The sequence below is a fragment of the Neophocaena asiaeorientalis genome, unplaced genomic scaffold (assembly GCF_003031525.2).
Source record: "Neophocaena asiaeorientalis asiaeorientalis breed wild unplaced genomic scaffold, Neophocaena_asiaeorientalis_V1.1 scaffold282, whole genome shotgun sequence".
NCBI lineage: Eukaryota > Metazoa > Chordata > Mammalia > Artiodactyla > Phocoenidae > Neophocaena > Neophocaena asiaeorientalis.
In genome coordinates, this window is record NW_020172595.1 from 795,837 (window position 1) to 813,119 (window position 17,283).

Here is a 17,283-nt window from a genome sequence, read left to right on the forward strand (position 1 = left end):
TACCCAGATTTCTCACCTAGAAGGCCACTGTGGCTGCAGTAACAGAACACCTGGGTTTGGGAAGAACTTGTCCTAATCCACCCCTCCCTTTTGGGCCCACATTCCCGAGCCCTTCGGTGGCATGGATGATAGAAATGAATTGCAGTTAATAATTAACCCCTAAAGAGCAATGAGAGGCCCAGGCTTGGGTGGGGCCCAGACACCTGCACAGAGGGACACCCTCAGCTTCCCTCTCTGTGTGACCAGGGATCCACCCCCTCAAGCCTCGAGACATGGGGGAGAAGTGGGGCGCAGGATCGAGGAAAGGGGACCACCCTTTATTTCCCCAGCAGCCCAGTGAATGGCCCTCTTCTGGGTCCTCAGAGCCAAACTGAGAGAACTGGAAAGTCCAGTTACCCAGCTTCCCCCTCCCATCTCCCCACACACACCTGTGCTAAGGATTGAGTGGGGAGTAGGAAGGCAGGCCAGTTAAGGAGAGACCAGCAGGCCTTCAGACATCTCTTCTGTCCATCTGAGAAGCAAGAAGCGATAGAGCCGCGATGGGGGCTGGGCTGTCCCTCTTCATCCTCCTGACCCTCCTCGCCAGCTCACAGGGAACAGGTAAGGTCTGGAAGGCTAGACACCTGGGTGCCCAAGACAAGGGTCCGAGAAAGGGAATGAGAGAGATGGAGGCACCCTAGTCCTGAGCTCCTGAGTGTTCAGGGCTGAACTCCTGCAGCGAGAGGGTCTGGAAGGGCCTTGTCAGGGAAGAGGAACTTGGGTGGGCGTGGGGCAGGAGGGGTTGCCCGCATCTCTGAGGGAATCCAGCCCTGGTGGCTGGGCCCTAAGCTGTGCTTTTGGATCCCTAGGGTCAGAAATGACTTTGCAACTGAAGATGAAGGACTCCTTTCTGTCAAATTCCTCCTATGATTCCAGCTTCCTGGGACTGCTCGAGAAGGTAGTCCTTGGGGAGGGAAAAGGATGGGGCTGTGTGAACTTGGAGTGCATTTGTGAGTCAGCTTGGGCCTCTGGCTGTCTCCGGGGTGTGAGTGAGACCATCTCACACCTCGCCCTCTATCCCTTTCTCTCCCTCAGCTCTGCTCCCTCCTCCACCTCCCATCAGGGACCAATGTCACCCTGCATCATGCAGGATCCCCACGCCACGTCACCTGCAAAGTCTGAGTGCGGTCGAAGCCTGTGCCCTTCTTGGCTGGGGCATCCCGTCCCCGGGGTGCAGGCGCAATGCCTGACCCCGTCTTCCAGCAGGCCCTCACCCTGCTGAGTGGCAGTAAATACGCTGAGCTCAGCGACCTGACTTTGTGGGTTCATGAGCAGAAGGGCCAGCAGCGAAATGGAATTGGACGCTCAAGTCTCTGCCTCGCCCTTGTTAAGCAGAGGGTTCCCAGGGTGGGTGCTCTCTCTCCTAACACCAGTAACACCTCTCCTAACACCTAACACTCTCTCCTAACACCAGTGCCAAAGGCCAGAAGGAATCTGGGGAATTAACTGCTTGGACACACACACACACACACATACCACACACACATACACATGTGCACATACACACACCCTCCAAGCTGAGTTCTTCAGAACACCTGGGAATAAAGAAAAGGAACATTTATTGAAGTCCTGCTTTGTTCCAGGCGTGAGGCTTTCCCATTTCAATGCTTGCAACAATCTTGCATGTAGCATAATGGGTTTCATTATCCGATTTTACAGATGAGGAAATTGAGGCTTAGCGAGTATAAGTCACTCAGAGGTCCATTAGCAGTGGAGAGATCTGACACCAGACAAATGCCTTGGCTTAAGCAAGGTTTTAATTTCATCTCCCCCTGCTTAAGCTTTGGGACTGGGGGCTCAGGAACCTCAGACAGGGATGTGAGCAGAACATCCCCAGGATATGGGCCGCCTGACCAAGGGATCCACACAGGTCAGTCTGGGTAGGAGGTGGCGTGGGGGGCCGTTCAGGTGAGAGATGAGGGGTTGAGCTTGTGGGAGGATGGCCAGCCTGGCAGAGTGGTGGGGAGAAGAGGATGGGTGCTCTTGTGCTGGTAACTATGGGAACGTGTAGTCCCACAGGCCCACTCTTAAATCCTAGGTGAGTTTCTTGTTCTCTTAGAGCCTCCATTTCTTTACCTGCCGGAAGAGGATAATGATAGTACCTGCTTCCTAGGACTGGGCTGAGGATTACATGGATAAGTTACCTAGGGCACTTGCCATGGTACCTGTCAGATAGTGGACCTGGGAGGTAAGGATCGTTATTAGGGTGGAAACCTGGTCCCAGCACATAAATCCTAGTCCCCCAGGGGTCCTCATTCTCCTGCCTTTTTTTTTTTTTGGCTGCCCAACTTGCCGGATCCCAGTTCCCCGACCAGGGATTGAACCCATGCTCCCTGCAGTAGAAGTACAGACTCCCAATCACTGGGCCGCCAGGAAATTCCCATCTCCTGCTTTTCTTGAGGCAGGTACACATCTGACTCCACACTCAAGATGATCTTGACTTCTTACCGGCTGTCTCAAAATGCAAGCATGCAGCCCCGACTTGACCATGTGGAGGTCATTGGTTTGATTGCCTCCTGTTGTCCACAATACCTGTCCTACTAACCCTGCTCCCCCTCCCCCGCACACCATCACCACCATATGAAACTAGAGACTGACTCCTTCGGAGGGAGGGGAAGACAACAGTTCCATATGGAGTATCCTTGAAAATGAGAAAGCATAGTAAAACAAAATTCCTTTAGTTTCCTTGACAATTGTCCTGAGACTATTGGCCTGGAGGAGAGGTAGCTGGGGGCTCCAAAGGGCCCCAATATTTCATGACTGGCCCCTAGCCTGCACTGGTGGGCAGGTGACACCCATGGGTCAAGTGAATAGGCCCCAAACAAGTCAAGGGATTGAATGTCTGGATCTCCAAAAGGCTGGAGGAGCAGACAGCTAACTGCTTCTTTTAATTTTTTTTAATTTTTATTTTATATTGGAGTATAGTTGATTAACAATGTTGTATTAGTTTCAGGTGTAAAGCAAAGTGATTCAGCCATACATATACATGTATCTATTCTTTTCCCATTTAGGTTATCAGAGAATATTGAGCAGAGTTTCCTGTGCTATACAGTACGTCCTTGTTGGTTATCTATTTTAAATATAGCAGTGTGTACATGTCAGTCCTAAACTCCCAAGCTAACTGCTTCTTAACCTGGTTCTCGAATCTCAGGGCCTGGGATCACAGGGCTGTGATTTCCAGATTCTTTTCTCAAAGAATTCTCTTCCCAGATTCAAGGCAGAGCGGGGCAGTAAAAAGAATGCTTTGGGGTTCACTAGACCTAGGGGTGGCAGAGGCTGCTAACTTTCCCCTAATAGTCTTTCCCCTCCTTTTGGATAGTCATGTAAATATTAGCTGAGCACATTGCTATGTTACATTTCCCAGCCTCCCTTGCAGCTAGGAACGGCCTTGTGATCGGGTTCTGTCCAATGGGTTGTAAGTAGAAAGGAAGTATGTATACAACTTCCTGGTAATATCTTTGACAGGAAAGTCACTTCTTTTCCTTTCCCTTTTCCCAGAGGGAAGAAAACAAAGTCTTTACAAAGGCCTACAAGGTCCTAGACCAGCACTTTACAATAGAACTTCTCATGATGATGGAAATGTTTTATTTTATAACCTGCACTGACCCATATGGTAGCCACTAGCCACACGTGGCTATCAAATACTTGAAACGTGGCTAGTGTGGCTGAAAAACTGAATGTTTAGTTTTATTTAATTGAGATAGTCAAGTGGCTACCATTTTGGACAGCACAGGTCTAGATGATTGCCTTGAGCCTTCCCTGATGCCCACCACATCCCTTACTTTCCTGAGTTCACCTCTCACTCTCCCCACCGCCCCCTACCACCTCCTTGCTACTCTTTGAGCTCTCCAGCTGTACTCCCATCTTACTGTTTTGCTCTAGCTCTTCCCTCTACCTGGAACACTCTTCTCCCAGACATCCACTTGGATGTCTTTACTTAAACCTCAAGTCTTTACTCCTGCAAGTCTCTACTTAAACCTCACCTTTATAATGAGTTCTGCCCTGACCCATTTCATATTACAACCTGCCTCCCCCCAACACACATATGCACCAGAGCCCCCTACCTTATTTCACCCTTTTCCCCCCTGGCATTTATGACGTTCAGACACACTAGTTTATTTATTTACATGTGTTATTTCTGACTCTCCCTGCTAGAATGAAAGAACTACAGTGGCAGAGATATTTGTTTCATTCATTGATGAATCCAATGGCCCAGAATACGGCCCAGCATATAATAGGTGCTCAAGAAATACTTGTTGAACTGGGGGAAGGGAAAAAGGAAGGTGCTCACTCCCTCCTTTTCCTTTCCCTCTGGGTGGGATGTGGATATAGTGGTGGGAGAAGATCTTAGACCCAGAGTTGGGAAGTGTATCAAAATGTCAGGGAAGTAAGATCAAAAGGGGTATGGGACCCTCTATCTCAGAGTCCTGCACTGCTTCTGCCCAGCAAAAGAAACACCCATCTCGTCTGAGCCATCATCTTCGTTGTTGTTTTTTCTAAAATAACTTTTTTTATTTTTGAGTTGAAGTATAGTTGATTTACAATATTAGTTTCAGGAGTACAACACAGTGATTCAGTATTTTTATAGATTAGCCACCATTATCTTTAAAGCTTGGTTACAGCAGTTAGAAAACTTGCACCTAACTTACTGGGTTGAATCCCAGTTGACACTTTGGACTAGTTACTTTTATTCCCTGAGCGCATTTCTTCAACTCTAAAATGGAGCAAATACCCACCTCGTGAGGTTCTTGGGAGGATTCAATGGCACCACAGAGGGCCCAGCCCAGTATAGGCCCGCACATACAGTATTTCTCAGAGCTGCTGGACAGAATGTCACTTGGGTGTGGAAGGGCCAGGCCCCTGAATTCCACCAGTGAGACAAGGTGTTGGAGGTGGAGGTGGCTAGGTGGGCATCTGCGCATGTGTATATCCCCGCCTGGGGCGGGGCGGTGTGTCCCTGGCACTCTGGTTTCAGGTACACAGAAGCAGGGGGAACTCAATTCCCAGCACAACCTACAGCTCCCCCGAGGCCTGCAGGAAGTCCCGGATCCTCTCAGAACCCTTGGTGATAAGGCCAAGAAGCAGGGAAGCTTCCTTCTGGTGAGAAGCAGAAGAGGAAGGGCCTGCAGAAGTCGGGCCATTGTCAGTAAGTGCAGGAAGTAGGTGGAAGCCAGGTCACTGTTCCCAGGCCCTACCGAGAGCTCCTCCTTCCTCCAATGAGGGAGCCCCGCCCAGCACCCACACTCCCACTGTGGCCCAGAACCCAGCACTAAGAGGCCACCCGCCTCTCTCCCAGACCAAAGTGTCAGGGAACAACCAAGAGGCAGAAAGTCACCGCTGGGGGAAAGAGGGACAAAAGGACCACAAGCAGACATGTTTGGGTTTTTTAGTTTATCTGAATTTCCTCATTCCTAAACTTCCAGGTGGGACTGCATAGGACGGAGGCTGGGGCAAAAACGTGAGCGTCTCGAGGACACCCAGTCACTCTGACCAAACCAGTCTGTTTCCTCATTGACGAAGGAGGGAACTGGACCACATGGTCTCTGAGGCTCCACGGCACCACAACAGCTGCCGAATCTGTCCTCAAAGGTGGGTCTGGGAGGGAGGAAAGCTAGCAGGGATGGTTAGAGCTCAAAGCTCCCCAGGGCTGGGAGACACATCCATCAAGTGCCGGAGGTGAGAGGCCGCCTTGTCCAGTTTTGACAGTTCCAACTGGAGGGAAGAAAGCTGGGCAAGGAGAGAAGTAGGTGAGGATCGAGGTATAGCCTCCCCCCTCCGCCCAGCCCATATTCCCTTAGGGAGTCAGGCATCCTGGGCGGCCTGCCCCAGACTCACCCTCTGCTGCCTCTGAGTCTCCGCCTCTCCCTCTGATGGGGTCCGGGCTATGAGGCCATCAAGCTGCTTCTGCAACTTGTGTCTCCGGGCAGCTAGCCGAGGTAGGTGGGTCTGGGGGTCCACCAGGCCCTGTGGAAGAACAGAGAGAAGGCTCAGACATCTACAGTCCACCCAGCATGCCCTTCCCCCCATTCCAAGATCCCTCCTCACTTCCCCCCACCCCCGCCTCACTTTTATAGAACCATTTATGAAACCCACCCCTTACCTTCCTCCCAACATCCTTTTCAACCCCACCCCTCCCTCCTCTAGCCTCCTCTGGTCACCTGCAGCTCCATGTAGACCTGAACGGTGTCACTGAGAGAGGCCTGGGCCCAGCCCGAGGGAGCTGCTGCAGCTGGGGGTAGAAGACCCACGGCCCCACAGTGGCCCAGGGTGCCCAAGGGCTCCAGGAAGGCCTCAAAGAGGCCCTGCTCTCCTGGCTCTGAGCTCTGCAGCAGCACTGGGGAGGAAAGGAAACTGTCAGGGTCAAGAGAGCAGCTCCTCATCCTGCACCTCCCAACTCTGGGCTCTGTCCTCCAGGCTCCCCCTCTTCCCCACCAGCCCCTCCTGTCTGCAGAGACTCAGGAGCCCAGGGCCCGCCTCACCTCGGGGCCGGGCCTTGGTGAGCTGGTACGTGGCGCGGAGAGCCCTCAGCGCCTGCACAGCCTCCTGTACCTGGGAGAAGTGCCGCTCCAGCTCGGGCTGGTGCCAGTGCTCCTGGAGATGGGCACCCAGAGTGGGTAAGCAGGTACCTGGGGGACTCGGTCTCAACTCTCCTGGCTCTAATCTCCACCCGCCCACCTCTATCTCCTTAGAGCAACGATCTGCTCTCTCCACCACACACGTAATTCACCACCTCAAGGAACGGAACATGGCAAAAACCGGGGTGTCATCTAAGAAGGTCTTAGATGATTGCTGGTTAATGTCTGTTTAGTCGCTCTGACTGGAGATGACAAACAACCAAAAATCAGACTTTAAAAGGTATTATTCAAAACTCACAAAACCAAGTAAGTAAAAAAGAAATTGAGTTAAACTTTAGAATTACTTTTTGGGTGAGTTTGTAGCATTTTATCCTTCTCAAGTTATTAAAGCTTAACACTGCACTAAGATTTTTGGGATATCCTATCACTAACAACTAATTTCACCACAACCATGACATGTACTATTACGAACCGATACACGGTCACACGGCTAGTGTCAGTCTGGTGACAACATCCTACTCTAACCACTTGCTAATACTGCCCCCAACACCCTGGAGTTATCCCAGCCCTACAGGAACAATCCATCCTCCCAAAGACTCCACGGCAAAATACAGACCACCACTATCAACGACCCCACAGCAGCAAGCCCTTCTAGAAGACTGCTCCCCAAGCCTTGACCAGAAGTCCCACTCCAAGACTCTATGGACGTGACTCACCAAGCTGAGGGCACTGGGGTAGGGGGCAACACAGATGCTGGGGGCAGGGGCGCCACCAGGCCTAGGGGGCAGCCTCTGCCAGAGCTCTTCAGCCAGGAAGGGCATCAGCGGGGCGAGGAGGCGGAGACCGATGTCAGCGCAGGAGAACAGGACCTGAAGAGGCCCCGGGGGGCGGGGCAAGTGCAACAGCACTGGCTTCACAGCCTCCTAGGGAGGAGGCCAAGGGGTCAGGGGCCGTCCACGGCCATGTCCTTGCTCCACATGCTCCCCGCCCTATCAGTGGGGATGCTGCGGGTAAACACGGGCAGGAGCACCCAGCATCTCTGAGACCATCAACTGTCCCTGGACACAGTGTGGAGCGTGTGACAACGGGAAATCTAGGGCAGCGACTCTCAGGGATGGGTGGGGAATAAAATTGTTAGGGAGGTTTGTGTCGTTTAGGATGAAAAGCACTGAGTTTTTTTTCATCAAAAAGAGACAGAAATTTTTTAAAAAGTTGAGAAACAGAAATCTAGGGGAGTGGTCCTGGGCCATCAGTGTCAGCATCACCTGGGACAAGAAATGAACATTCTTGCCAGCCATCCCCCAACCTGCTGGCTGAGCTGCTCTGGGGGTGGGACTGACACTCCGTGGTTAACAAGCCCTCCCTCTGAGAGAAGCCCTTGGTCTAAAGACCCCTACTCTTCCTGCCTGTCTGCTCCCAGCTCCCAGCCTGCCCGGGGTCCAAATTCAGCAATCACAGGGACTAAAAAAAATCTCCATCTGCCTCCCAATCCTGCTTTGTCAGACTTGGTTTTCTAGAAATCTCCCCTCCTCCTCCTCTCTCTTCTGGTGACAGGCAGGGAACAGCACCCGGGCCAGTCCCAGGGAAGAGGGGAATTAGGATTTCCCCATCTCATCTGTCTTCCTGTCTGGGGGGAAGAATTAGGAACCCAGTTCAGAGCCCTCCGCCAGGGCACAGGAAGCAGGTCTGCAGGGGGAGTGCCCTCGCCTCACTCACCAAGTAGACGTCACAGAGGTTGTGAAGCCAGAAGTGGTGCAGGGCGTGGGTGACGAGCGCGAGCTCGCAGGTGAGGAAGCCCCGCTCGCAGTCCCGGGCAGTGCGGGCCAGGCAGCTGAGGATCCAGGCATCCATGGGGGAGGCGGGGGACAGCTGCGGGCAGAAGGGGCTTCAGGGTGGGACAGCTTGACTCCCACTCCGCTGCCTATTCTCCTTCTAGACGCCTCCACCAAGCCTCAGATGTCGGACTACCCAGTTCCCAAGCACCCCTTCTTTCTCACCTCCTCTGCAGGCTGGGGTATGAATTTCTCCCCAAGAGCATTCAGGATAAAGCGCAGGGCATTCCAGATCTTATTGCAGAAATGTCTGAAGCTCAGGACCTCAGAGACAGACAGGTGCAAGTCGCCCCCTGGGAGGGAGAGACAGGAGGGAGCATGCACTGGTCGTGGCTGCACGGGGAGTCCTCGGCCCTGCCCCGCCCTGCCCCACTGTACAGGGGCTGCCGCCGGCTGCCCTCACCCGGGCTTACCCAGGGCCCCGTGGGAGCACAGGGCGAATCTCAGGGCATCTGTCCCACACTCGGGGATCCCACGAGGGAAGTCCTTTCTCTGCAACCAGAAAGAGAAGAGGGGTGGCAGCTGCCTATGAGGCTGCAGGGCCAGAAGCTGGGTTGCAGAGGAAACCGGTGACCACGAGCTAGAGGCTGGGATGGGTCAGACACTGGCGATTCACCTGTGCTGAGGCCGCGATCACCAGCTCTGTGGGGTCCAAGTTCCCATCCCTCAGCTTCTCCTGCAGCACCTGGGGTGGGTGAGTAATTCACTGGCCTCAGTGGAAGACCCTGCCCCTACAAGGGTCCCGCCTACTGACCCTCCCAGCTCCAGCCTACCCTGCCGGCCCCTCCCCTGCCTTCCTCTCTCCTGAAAACCCCATCCCTCTTCGGGCCCTTCATCCTGACCTGCAGCTCCACCCCATTGATGATGTCCCGTGGGTCCAGCACATTCCCCAGCGACTTGCTCATCTTCCGGCCCTGCCTGTCCCGAACCATGGAGTGCAGCAACACCTGGGGGCATGGAGGGGGTCAGCAGAGGGGGGCCTGGAGAACTTTCCCCTGGAGGATCCCCTGGCTGTCCTCCAGGCTTTAGGGGCTAGGCTGGGAAGTGAATCAGGACGAAGGAACTGGGAACACAGAAAACCCCACATTAGGGGTTAGAATGGACAACAAGGCTTGGGGAAGACTGGGGAGTCACAGAGAGGGGCAGGGCACCAAAGGGCCGGGCCGTTACCTTGCTGAAGGGGAGCTGCCCTGTGAGCTGGGTCCCCAACATGACCATGCGGCCCACCCAGAACAGCAAGAGGTCACCACCCGTTTCCAAAAGTGACAGGGGGTAGAAACGAGCCAGGTCTGGGGTCTAGGAGAAAAAGATAAGCAGTGAGAGGCCTAAGCCCAGGGCCTCCAGCTCTTCTCGAGACTCTCTGGGGGCCCTGGGGCCCACTTCCTCATCCCCACCTTCACTCTCTTCCTCTCAACCCACCTCACCTCTTGGGGCCAGCCCAGGGCAGAAAAGGGGAAAAGAGCCGAGGAGAACCAGGTATCCAGGACATCGGGGTCTGGGAAACAGAATGGGGAATGGGAACAATTGGAACCTCAGCTTCAGAACCTCAGCCCACTGCTACCCACCTTTCCAGCCCAAGCCCCACCCACAGAGACCAGGGGTCGAGCCCTCTGCCCCATTCCCAGCTTTCCCGACCCTACCTTCTCTACCTCAGTACCTGTTCCCTCAGTACCCAGACGCCCTCCCCTGCCCTCCCCAGCTCCGGTACCCACCCCTCTCCAGGGTCAGCTCCGCCCCTGGTCTCCCTGTCAATTCTGCAGCTACTTCTCTGGCCTCAGCCTCTGTCCGCCCGACCACCCAACAGTCCTTCGCGTCGCCCTGCAGAAGTAAGGGGTAGGGAAGAGTGAGGAAGACCAGCACCTGACGGGTGTGAAACACCACTGAGTTTTCATGTTCTCAGGTGGTCTGAGAATGGCCGGCACCCTCTGGTGGTGAGATGAAGAATCGCCAGCTCAGGAGCTCTGATCACACAACAGATGTTTACATGACCAAGACCAGAAAGCACAGCAAAGGCAGAGAGCTGGGACGGGCACTGGAAGTCCTTGGACTCCTGTGCTAAGGCTCTTTCAGCCACACCCAGCCCTCCCCTCCACTTCTTCCTACCAACCTGTGTGTGCTCCTCTACAACCAGGTAGGCTGGAATCTGATGACCCCACCACAGCTGCCGGGAGACACACCAGTCCCTGCCGGGAGGACACGAGTGATTTCCTAGCATAACCAGTGGGCCCCCTCCCCATCTCCTGAGAGCCCCCCTTCTCCTTACCCAGTGTGGGAAAACCAGTGCTGCCAGTTCTTCTGGTGGAAGGAAGGACTGAGCTCCAGGGCCCCTGACTCCACAGCCTGGAGGGAAAGGACCTTTAGACGGTGCTTCCCTACCTGCACCCCTCAACCCCCCAAGAATGGGACAAGTGGTCTCTGAAGTGGTTCTAAAACTCAGGAAGAACCTCCCAAGCCTCCTGAGAAGATTCTGGGCTTAAGTGAGGATGCAAGCCAGCCCCTTCTGGGCACCAGGCCTCCATCCCCACAGCTCTCCTCTCAACAGCACAGCTAGAGAGGTCTGTGGGGCAGAAGGGCCCCCAGCCTCCCTGTTTCTTCATTCCACTGCTCAGGGAGTCCCCCAGCCCAGGCCCCAGGCCCTCCTCACACTGCAGCCTCACCTTGGCAGCTCTGTCCCCCATTTCCCGGCAGCAGACAAACCACTGGCTCTTCGGTAGGTATTCTACCACATCCCCGGAACGGCTGAAAGGGACACAGGACTCAACTACGTGCCAGGCCCTCAAGCGCTGAGGATACAGCAGCAAACAACACTGACACAGAGCTCGTATTCTAGCATAAGGGGTGCACAGCTCACCCTGTGGTCACTCTTAAGCTTCATCCATTCCCATCTGGGGGTGGTCCCTACGGAAAGGAGTGAAAATGGGGTTACCTGCAAATGGGCAGCACCATAGGGTGGTCCTGGAATCCCCGGAACAGGCCCCGTTCCCTCAGTGCTGACAGAATCTTTTCCCGGGCCACAAATCGGTGAAGACCCTGGGGAAAAGCAGCAACAGGAAAGCTTAAAGGCTGCTAGGAAAACAAGAAAGTGGGAGAGGGGAAATGGGGCAGAGGGTGCCCCCAAAGAACGGGGTATCACTGAGCTGGTACTACCTGCAGCCAGTCCCCGCAGAGGGAGGTCATGGTTCCATCCTCCGCAATGACACTCAGGGGGCTCAAGCCGTGTCGGGCCCCCAGCTCAGCATCGGCAGGGCTGTGAGCGGGAGTCACCTTCACTGCCCCTAGGGGAGCAGAACTGATGTAAGCACTGAACCCTGACCTTGGCTTTTCCAGATGTATCGTCATCGCCCACGCTACCCTATCCCTCCCTCCTGTCCCCCAGGAGCCCTGACTTCCTCTCTCTCCCCTGCCCCCACTCACCTGTGCCCAGGTGTGGCTGAACAGCACAGTCTGTGATAAGGGGGAGAAGCTGCCCCGTCAAGGGATGACGAAGTTGTCGTCCATGTAGATGCTGAAAGGAAGGGAGAGGGATCAAGGACAGGCACGTGTGTGGGATGGAAGGGTCTGGGGTGGGCATGAGAACCCTGGGAATACGAGCCCCAGAGCAGGGCTCCGTAAACTTTTTCTTAAGGGGCCAGAGTATAAATATTTTAAGCTTTACAGGCCAAGAGGCAAATTTAGTCTCTGTACAACAACTCCACTCCACCACCATGGCCGAGTTAGATAATACATGATGTAGGTGCAGACAATACACAGGGAACGAGGGTGGCTCGTACAAAAACAGGCAGCAGGTGGATCTGGCCCACGGGCCATAGTTTGTCAGCCCCTGAGCTGAAGTGTAACATTAGGAAGAGAAGGGAATAGACTCAGAGCCACTGGAGAACTGAGATAAGGGAAATTTTAGGAAATGGAAGAGAAAGTGGAGAGGAGGAGCTGCCATTCTAAAAGGAAGGGAAGGGCTTCCCTGGTGGTGCAGTGGTTGAGAGTCTGCCTGCCGATGCAGGGGACACGGCTTCGTGCCCCGGTCCAGGAAGATCCCACATGCCGCGGAGCGGCTGCACCCGTGAGCCATGGCCGCTGAGCCTGCGCATCCGGAGCCCGTGCTCCACAACGGGAGAGGCCACAACAGTGAGAGGCCCGCGTACAGCAAAAAAAAAATAAAAGGAAGGGAAGAGGATGGGGGTGGGAAGGCCACGTGGCAGAGCGCGCGCTGTGTATTACTGTGTATCGGGAGTCATCGGGATGGACGGCCACAGCCACGTCTCCAGGCAACGTCTCTGGCCTCGTGGTTCCTACCACAACCTCTGCATCTGAAGACAAAATTCAAGCACTTCAAGTTGGTCCTCGCCCTCACCCCACACTCCTGACAAAGCTAAAGCCAGGAGAACTGGCAAAGGGAGGGGACAGGGATGGTCAAAGTTGAGCAGGCCCCCAGGAGTAACTAGAGAAAACTAGGACCAGTGTCTACGGGAGCCTGAGGTTTCCCCCAAGCTAATGACCAGAGGCCTGAGGGGGTGTCAGGTGCTGCGGAATTCCTCAATAACTTGCTTGCGAGACAAGGACAGAATGTTAATAAATACAACTAGAATCCTTGCTGGGTACACAGAGGACACTGGGAGTTCTCGGTGCCCTGATCATAAATACTGTGCATTCTTTGGGGCAAGCAGCAGCCCCTCCTACAAGAAACCTCCTCTGACTATTCCAGCTCATCTATCTTCCCCTTCTCCAAACTCTTGGGAACAGTTATTGTTCAAACCACACTTCAGAACTGATCTTTTGTCTCTTCTGGGGGTAGCAGCCTCCTGCAGAATTATGCTAAGCTCCCACAGGGCAGTGACCACGTGCACTTTTCTTACATGGCCCAGGATACCCAGGGTGAGTGCCCATGAGGACGCAACACTACCAAGGTTCCTTATGTCATGTGCGAGACAGGCTGGTGGGTTCCCTCCATCAGCCTGACATGGGCTTGAGAAAACGGGAAGCAGAGGCAAGTGCGTGACCTTTCCGAGGACTACCCTCACCAGGCTCTCCATCCACGGGGAAGGCCACGGAAAAGAGGAGGCCAAAAGACACAGGGGTGGGGGAGTCAGGCAACTGAAGCTCCGTGCAGCCAGGGAGGGGCCGGCTCTCCACCTGGAGGCATGGAAAAAGCAGGGTCAGAGAGCAGCCTTTCTGCAAGGCTTGCACCCGGCTTCCCACCTCCATTCATCCACGGCCCCGCCTCCCTGCAACCCATCTAAAAGCCACTCGGAGGATTCAGGAGCCACCTCCCTTCCCTCACCTAATCCTTGTGCAGCCACAGTTACAGAAAATATTCACCAAGCACTTAAACCACGCACAGGTGTTGTGCCGAGCACCTTCCAGGAGTTCTCACTGAATTCTCACAACACCCCCATGACACAAGCATTTCCATCACCCCTAATTTACAGACTGAGGAAACTGAGGCTGACAGAAGCTAACAGCCTGCCAGGAGCCACACAGCTGGGAGGTGGCCAGACTCAGATGAGAATCCAGGAAGTCTGGCTCCAAAGTCCAAGCTCTCCCCCTGCCTCAGAGCTCTCACAAACCCGCCTCTCCTTCTCTGCCTCACCTCAATATCTGAGATGGCAGAGCGTAACGCACACGACCAGTTGACAAGCTGCCGGCTCCGGTACAACAACCCAGCCTTGTAGAGCCGCACGAAAGCTTCTGTCACAGCCACTGAGGAGCCCTAGAATGATCTGAGTGTCCACATCCAACTGCCTCTTCTCAGCCCACTCAGGGACCCAGGCATCCCACACTGCTACCCCACCACACACAGCAACCCGCCTCCCTGCATAGAGCTCTAAACACCTCCCCGACACCCACAGGGACCACGGCACGGAACACTCACGGCATCCATGGTAAAACACTCTCGGTCCCAGTCCAGGGAGGCCCCCAGCACTCGGAGCTGCTCACATATCTCTCCACCTTTCCTGGAGTGAGTATGACATTGGTTTAGCCTCTAGAAGCTAATGGACACAGACAAACCCAGTATGGGGCCTTCCACGACACTGAAAGAAGCATAAAGTTCTACAGTAACAGGGGAAGGGGCAGCCGATTTGTGAGAAACCCAAAGAAGCTTTACAGAGAAGATGGCACATGTTAACAGACCTGGAAGGAAGAGGGTAATTTCAGGGGGATGGAAAGTTGGAATGGCTGAGGAGAGATGATGAAATCTAAGCAAGGGAAAATGGGATAAATAGAGGGAAAAACATACATATATACACACATATATATACGTACATATACACAAGTATCTACATTTTAACGTATACAATACACACACACACACACATATACACAAAGCTTGGAGACCCCACCAAATGCTAAGGGGCTTCAGAGCTTAAGTCACCACAGGAAGTTAGGAATGAATGGAAAAAGCCTGGACTACATGTTAGGAGAGAGGGGCTGGGAAGCAAGGACCCAAACCTGCTGTCTCGGCCCCTCCAGTCCTGCCCACCATACTCACTCCTCCTTCCACTTCCACACCTCCCTAAGGAAGTCTTCCCGGCTCAGCTCGTGTCTCCTCACTCCTCGCTCCTTCCACAGCTGTTTCTCCACCACAGCCTACAACAAGATGAGAGGGCAAACAGAGAATCACGTTGCTTTGGGGGAAGAACTCTCTCACCCAAGAAAAGGAAAAGTGGCGAAAGACATACTTGAGTAGCAATCCCTGCATGATCTGATCCAGGGACCCACAGCACCTGATCCCCACGCATCCGGTGCCTGCAAAAGAAATACCGTCATGGGACTTCCCTGGTGGCACAGTGGTTAAGACTCTGCGCTCCCAATGCAGGGGGCCGGGGTTCGATCCCTGGTCAGGGAACTAGATCCCACATGCATGCCACAATTAAAAGTTCACGTGCCGCAACTAAGGAGCTGGCAAGTGCAACTAAGGAGCCCGCGAGCCGCAACTAAGGAGCCCACCTGCCACAACTAAGACCCGGAGCAACCAAATAAATAAAATATTTTTAAAAAGAAAAGAAAAACCCTCACAGGAATCCCTGGTCTTACATGTTTGTTTATCCTCACTCCTTCCCACTTTCTCCTTCCCCTCCAAGAACTCAAGCAGCCCCATTCCCGTCTCACCAGCGCACGAGGGCGTCCTGTATGGCTACAGTCAGCGCATGCCCAATATGCAGGGAGCCCGTGACATTGGGAGGTGGGATACACATGGAAAAGGTCTCCCGTGTGGCCTGGGGCAACCTGGCCTAGAGGAAGGGAAAGTCAAAGGGCAAGACAGGGCTGCATGTTCCCTGGGGAAATAGCACACTCTGGTGTCTCCAAGGCAGAAAGAACTGCAGGAAAAACAGTCGGGCAAATAACAGGGAAGGGGAAAACCTGTGGACACCTTGGAGGCACCAGAGGGAGAAGGCAAGCTCTCCCTGCTTTTGGCAGCCTCTGCAATGTGGCTGGTTACGAGCTCCAGACTCATGCCCACCAACCTCATGGGCCATTCTGCCCTGAGGACCATTTAGCACCCCTCCCTACCAGGTACTAACCTGATATTCTGGTTTGAAGAAGCCCTCTCGCACCCACCAAGGGTACCAGGCAGCCTCAACATATTGGGGACTGTATGCAGGAGGCAGGGGCCGGGAGACATCTATGGAGGAAGAGGAGAGCTCCGCTAACTCCTGAGTTTTGTTTCCAGGTTGCATTTCAGCAGACCAAATGGGCAACCAGAATGTGAGGGAAAAGGCCTTCAAGTGTCCTAGTTACCTTTCTTTTCACCATGTTCCGTGGGGATTTCATACAACACTATCTCCTTAGGGGTCCAGGCCTTACTGGATTCGGCAGGTGACTGCGGAGAGGAGGAACCAGAAAGCAGGATGCAATTCGAATATACCTCAGGTATCTGGATCCAGCCAGTCTCTCCTCCAGCTCCCTCCCAAGATTTCTCAGAGAACCACGGACCAGCTGTCTGACCCCTAACCTTGCTCTTCTGAGCGATTCCAGCCTCCAGCGCCGCCTGCTTCTGTCGCAGGCGCTTCTGTTTGGCTTCACGGTTCCTCTGGGAGATGGCTGATCCATTGGGCTCTGACTGGGTGGAAATGGGATGGGACCTGGGGAGTCCCCTTGAGGGCCTCAACCCCCAGAGTGGTGGTCGAAAAGAGGCCAAAGACAAATGAGGCATCTGGAGTACTTGGAAAGGGGCCAAGGTCTGTTCCAGAGAGAACACACTAGGAAGTTAGGGGGGTGAGGGAGGGTCACACCTCCCAAAATCACATCCTCCTCCTTAGTCTCTGCCTCCCTCCAAGCACTGGTCTGTTATTTTAAGTATCTATCCCATCCGTCACAACCCCTCCTCTGTGAAGACTAGATTGCATGGTGTCGACAGGGCTCTTCCAAGACAGGGTAGGACTCTCAGGCCCTCAACCTACTCATCTGCGACGTGGGGGTGACCGCGGACACAGAGGAGGAGAAAGGACTCAGGGATCCTGGCAGATGATGGACATTTGCTCTCCCGAGAGCCAGCAAGGAGTCCCGCCAGCGTTATTACTTGTCCGCCTGCCGCAGAGGCCGTCCGCACTGCCCCCAGCCAGCGCGTGCCAGGCCTTCCCGCCCGTCCCGCCGTGTGGGTCCTGACCCTACAGCACCTCCCACTCCCCGAAGGCCGGCCCGCCACGCGCTCACCCGGTGAGCCCGCCGCTATCCCAGGGCGCCCCGCGGCTGCGGGCGATTAGGGCGGCGACAGCAGGCGCTCGAGCACCAGCTAACGGGACCCCGGAACTTGACTCGCGGTCACCGCGGCGCTGGGAGGCGGGTCCCCGCCCGGGCGCATGCGCGGTAACTGGCCTCGGCCCCACCTCCTTCCCCTCCAG

At 54.6% G+C, this 17,283-nt stretch overlaps 2 protein-coding genes across 6 annotated transcripts; one reads left to right on the forward strand and one right to left on the reverse strand.

Annotated features, from left to right (window-relative positions):
• The first annotated feature begins 263 nt into the window (after positions 1-263).
• On the forward strand, positions 264-1,600 carry SFTA2 (surfactant associated 2). The gene is made up of 3 exons (XM_024738669.1): positions 264-600; positions 849-937; positions 1,075-1,600. Exons 1-3 carry the CDS (start codon positions 540-542, stop codon positions 1,159-1,161), a joined length of 237 nt encoding a protein of 78 aa, XP_024594437.1. The 5' UTR covers positions 264-539; the 3' UTR covers positions 1,162-1,600.
• A 2,977-nt stretch (positions 1,601-4,577) lies between these two features.
• Positions 4,578-17,216, reverse strand: VARS2 (valyl-tRNA synthetase 2, mitochondrial). 5 transcript variants are annotated; one of them, XM_024738596.1, is made up of 30 exons: positions 17,096-17,216; positions 16,395-16,622; positions 16,181-16,262; positions 15,964-16,064; positions 15,551-15,672; positions 15,121-15,187; positions 14,931-15,028; positions 14,313-14,394; positions 14,031-14,150; positions 13,462-13,573; positions 12,662-12,750; positions 11,861-11,951; positions 11,594-11,721; positions 11,373-11,476; positions 11,104-11,185; positions 10,710-10,786; positions 10,554-10,629; positions 10,159-10,264; positions 9,871-9,941; positions 9,617-9,742; positions 9,289-9,393; positions 9,063-9,131; positions 8,860-8,938; positions 8,612-8,739; positions 8,331-8,483; positions 7,331-7,537; positions 6,519-6,630; positions 6,198-6,373; positions 5,875-6,003; positions 5,416-5,766 (listed from the first exon to the last, which is right to left on the reverse strand). In XM_024738596.1, exons 2-30 carry the CDS (start codon positions 16,593-16,595, stop codon positions 5,671-5,673), a joined length of 3,189 nt encoding a protein of 1,062 aa, XP_024594364.1. In that variant the 5' UTR covers positions 16,596-16,622; positions 17,096-17,216; the 3' UTR covers positions 5,416-5,670. The 5 variants fall into 5 exon arrangements, with proteins under 5 accessions (XP_024594367.1, XP_024594366.1, XP_024594364.1 ...); XM_024738597.1 differs by having other exon boundaries at positions 16,395-16,641; positions 17,096-17,196; XM_024738599.1 differs by lacking the exons at positions 9,617-9,742; positions 17,096-17,216 and having other exon boundaries at positions 4,578-5,766; positions 16,395-17,082.
• Positions 17,217-17,283: the final 67 nt, after the last annotated feature.

Bases quoted from the DNA above. Each gene is read 5' to 3' on its own strand.
- SFTA2 (XM_024738669.1), top strand. From the start codon at position 540: ATGGGGGCTGGGCTGTCCCTCTTCATCCTCCTGACCCTCCTCGCCAGC. The intron at 601-848 runs GTAAGGTCTGGA...TTGGATCCCTAG, and splicing joins CGCCAGCTCACAGGGAACAG to GGTCAGAAATGACTTTGCAA. The intron at 938-1,074 runs GTAGTCCTTGGG...TCTCTCCCTCAG, and splicing joins TCCTGGGACTGCTCGAGAAG to CTCTGCTCCCTCCTCCACCT.
- VARS2 (XM_024738596.1), bottom strand. From the start codon at position 16,595: ATGCCTCATTTGTCTTTGGCCTCTTTTCGACCACCACTCTGGGGGTTG. The intron at 11,477-11,593 runs GTAGTACCAGCT...GCTTTTCCCCAG, and splicing joins TCTGCGGGGACTGGCTGCAG to GGTCTTCACCGATTTGTGGC. The intron at 10,787-11,103 runs GTGAGGCTGCAG...CTTTCCCTCCAG, and splicing joins TGGGGGACAGAGCTGCCAAG to GCTGTGGAGTCAGGGGCCCT.